The sequence below is a fragment of the Odontomachus brunneus genome, unplaced genomic scaffold (assembly GCF_010583005.1).
Source record: "Odontomachus brunneus isolate Ranch 3 - 2012 unplaced genomic scaffold, Obru_v1 Obru_scaffold_079, whole genome shotgun sequence".
Classification (NCBI taxonomy): Eukaryota; Metazoa; Arthropoda; class Insecta; order Hymenoptera; family Formicidae; genus Odontomachus; species Odontomachus brunneus.
This window is the reverse complement of record NW_022639529.1, coordinates 911,428-913,419: the sequence shown is the minus strand read 5'-3', so window position 1 is coordinate 913,419 and position 1,992 is coordinate 911,428. Positions and strand designations below refer to the sequence as shown.

The window sequence follows — 1,992 nt, the reverse complement described above, 5'->3', positions numbered from 1 at the left end:
AAATATAATATAAACTGTTATTTTATAATATACTTAAGTTGATATCTACAGCACTATTATATCTCAATATTATAATGTAATAATTTATTATATCTATAATACACGTTATATATAACATGTGGTCTATGTTACGTTTTGCTGGTAATATATTTTCTCTATCCGTTTCTTCTCCCATTAGCATAATTTCGTCAATAGGATCTTTTGTCACATGTGATCCTGCCTCTGATATTGCTTGTACCCATGGTTTTTCGGAAAATAAATCCTGCATGATCTGTAAAAGAAAAATATAATTATTATAACAGAAATATATATGTGTAAATATATCATGTTTAAATGTGTAAACAACTATGTACGTTTTTATATAAAAGCGTTTATATAACATGCATTAATTTTTATACAAATATTTTTTATAATAAGAGAATCAAAATTTAAAGTATATATATTTATTACCTTGAAATATTCCCATTCCTGACGGTTATTACCACTTTTTTTATTGTGATCGATAACTGACTTATATGTTCGCTTTAACGCTTGGAATTTTGTTGAACATTTAATTCCTGTTACATCATACCCATTTTCTTGCATAACTGTTGCAATTTTGTTCCAGTATTGCTTCACAGTACCTTTGCCATTATTAAATTTATCTTTGTATTCGTCATATAAACGTAAAAGTAACATTGTTTCTTCCTTACTCCAAATGTGTGTTTTAGCTACAAGATTAATACATGTATTAATACATATAATACTATAATTTTAATTATAATTCATAGAATAATTAATAACAATATTTTAAATATTTGATATAAGTTTGTGAAATCAGCTTAAGTTACCATCTGTATATTCTACTGTACTACTTGAAGTACTGCTATTTGAGGTACTGCTTGAGATATTTGCTGAGAATAAAGTATATTATTTCATATTAATATATAAAATTATATATGTATAACGCTCAACAATACATATACATATAAAAACAAAAAATATATAAACAATATACATACATACATACATACATACATACATATGTATATGTATATATATATATATATATATATATATATATATATATATATATCACAAAACGTTACATGTAACATATGTTAGTTGTAATTTCCTGCTCAACAATATAATTGTTCCATAACATACGTATTACATAAGAGTTACATTGTTTTCTGGGATTATATAGTTTTGTGCTCAAATGTTATATGTTCACTTTTGGTCTGTTCGAAATTAACAATTTTTAGCTAGACCATTTGTTGAACAAACTTTCAAATTAAGTTTTCTAAAAACAATGAACTGTAATAATCATTTTGACATGTTAAGAAAACTTAATTGAAAGTTTGTGAACCCAAAAATGATATTAGGTTACAACAGCGAGTGGAGATTTGTGCAATAAGCCATTGATATATACAACACTTTTTATATTTCTAATGATAATATTACCTCCATTTGTTATATTTTTTTTTGCTGCTTGCAATAAGTGTTGCAAAATTCATATCTGTAAATAAAATAAAAATAAAATAATTATAAAAGTAAAATAATTATTGATTATTACAAACTTATACCTGTACGTGCTTTTTCAGCATCTTCACGACTAACTGTTACATTATATATTTTATTACTTTCTGAACATATGAGGCTTAACGTCTCATCACAGGGCGCCGCCATCTTTTCACTGCCAGTGCCTTACCTCGCCAGCCGCAGTAACGAAAGCAGGAAATTACGTCAAAATATATGACGTCACGTGTTAACGAAAGTACATTGAAAGCTTACTGCGACGTATTTCGGAACGACTTTGCAGTACTGCAAGTACTGACAGTGAATTTCGGAACGCAGCCCTAATTTGCGCCCTCAATACATAGTCATATGTTAAATTCCATAGTGTCGGACTCAGGACCGATCCTTGAGGGACACCTGCGAAAATTTGTCTGCTCCTCATCAGTTCACCCTCCGCGTTTTTATAGTTAATAAATCTTTCCGAAAGGTAGTTAT

At 27.9% G+C, this 1,992-nt stretch overlaps 1 protein-coding gene across 1 annotated transcript; it reads right to left on the bottom strand.

Moving 5' to 3' along the window:
- Positions 1 to 981, bottom strand: LOC116847534. The gene is made up of 2 exons (XM_032822632.1): positions 451 to 981; positions 1 to 271 (listed from the first exon to the last, which is right to left on the bottom strand). Exons 1-2 carry the CDS (start codon positions 676 to 678, stop codon positions 23 to 25), a joined length of 477 nt encoding a protein of 158 aa, XP_032678523.1. The 5' UTR covers positions 679 to 981; the 3' UTR covers positions 1 to 22.
- Between the last annotated feature and the right edge of the window lie 1,011 nt (positions 982 to 1,992).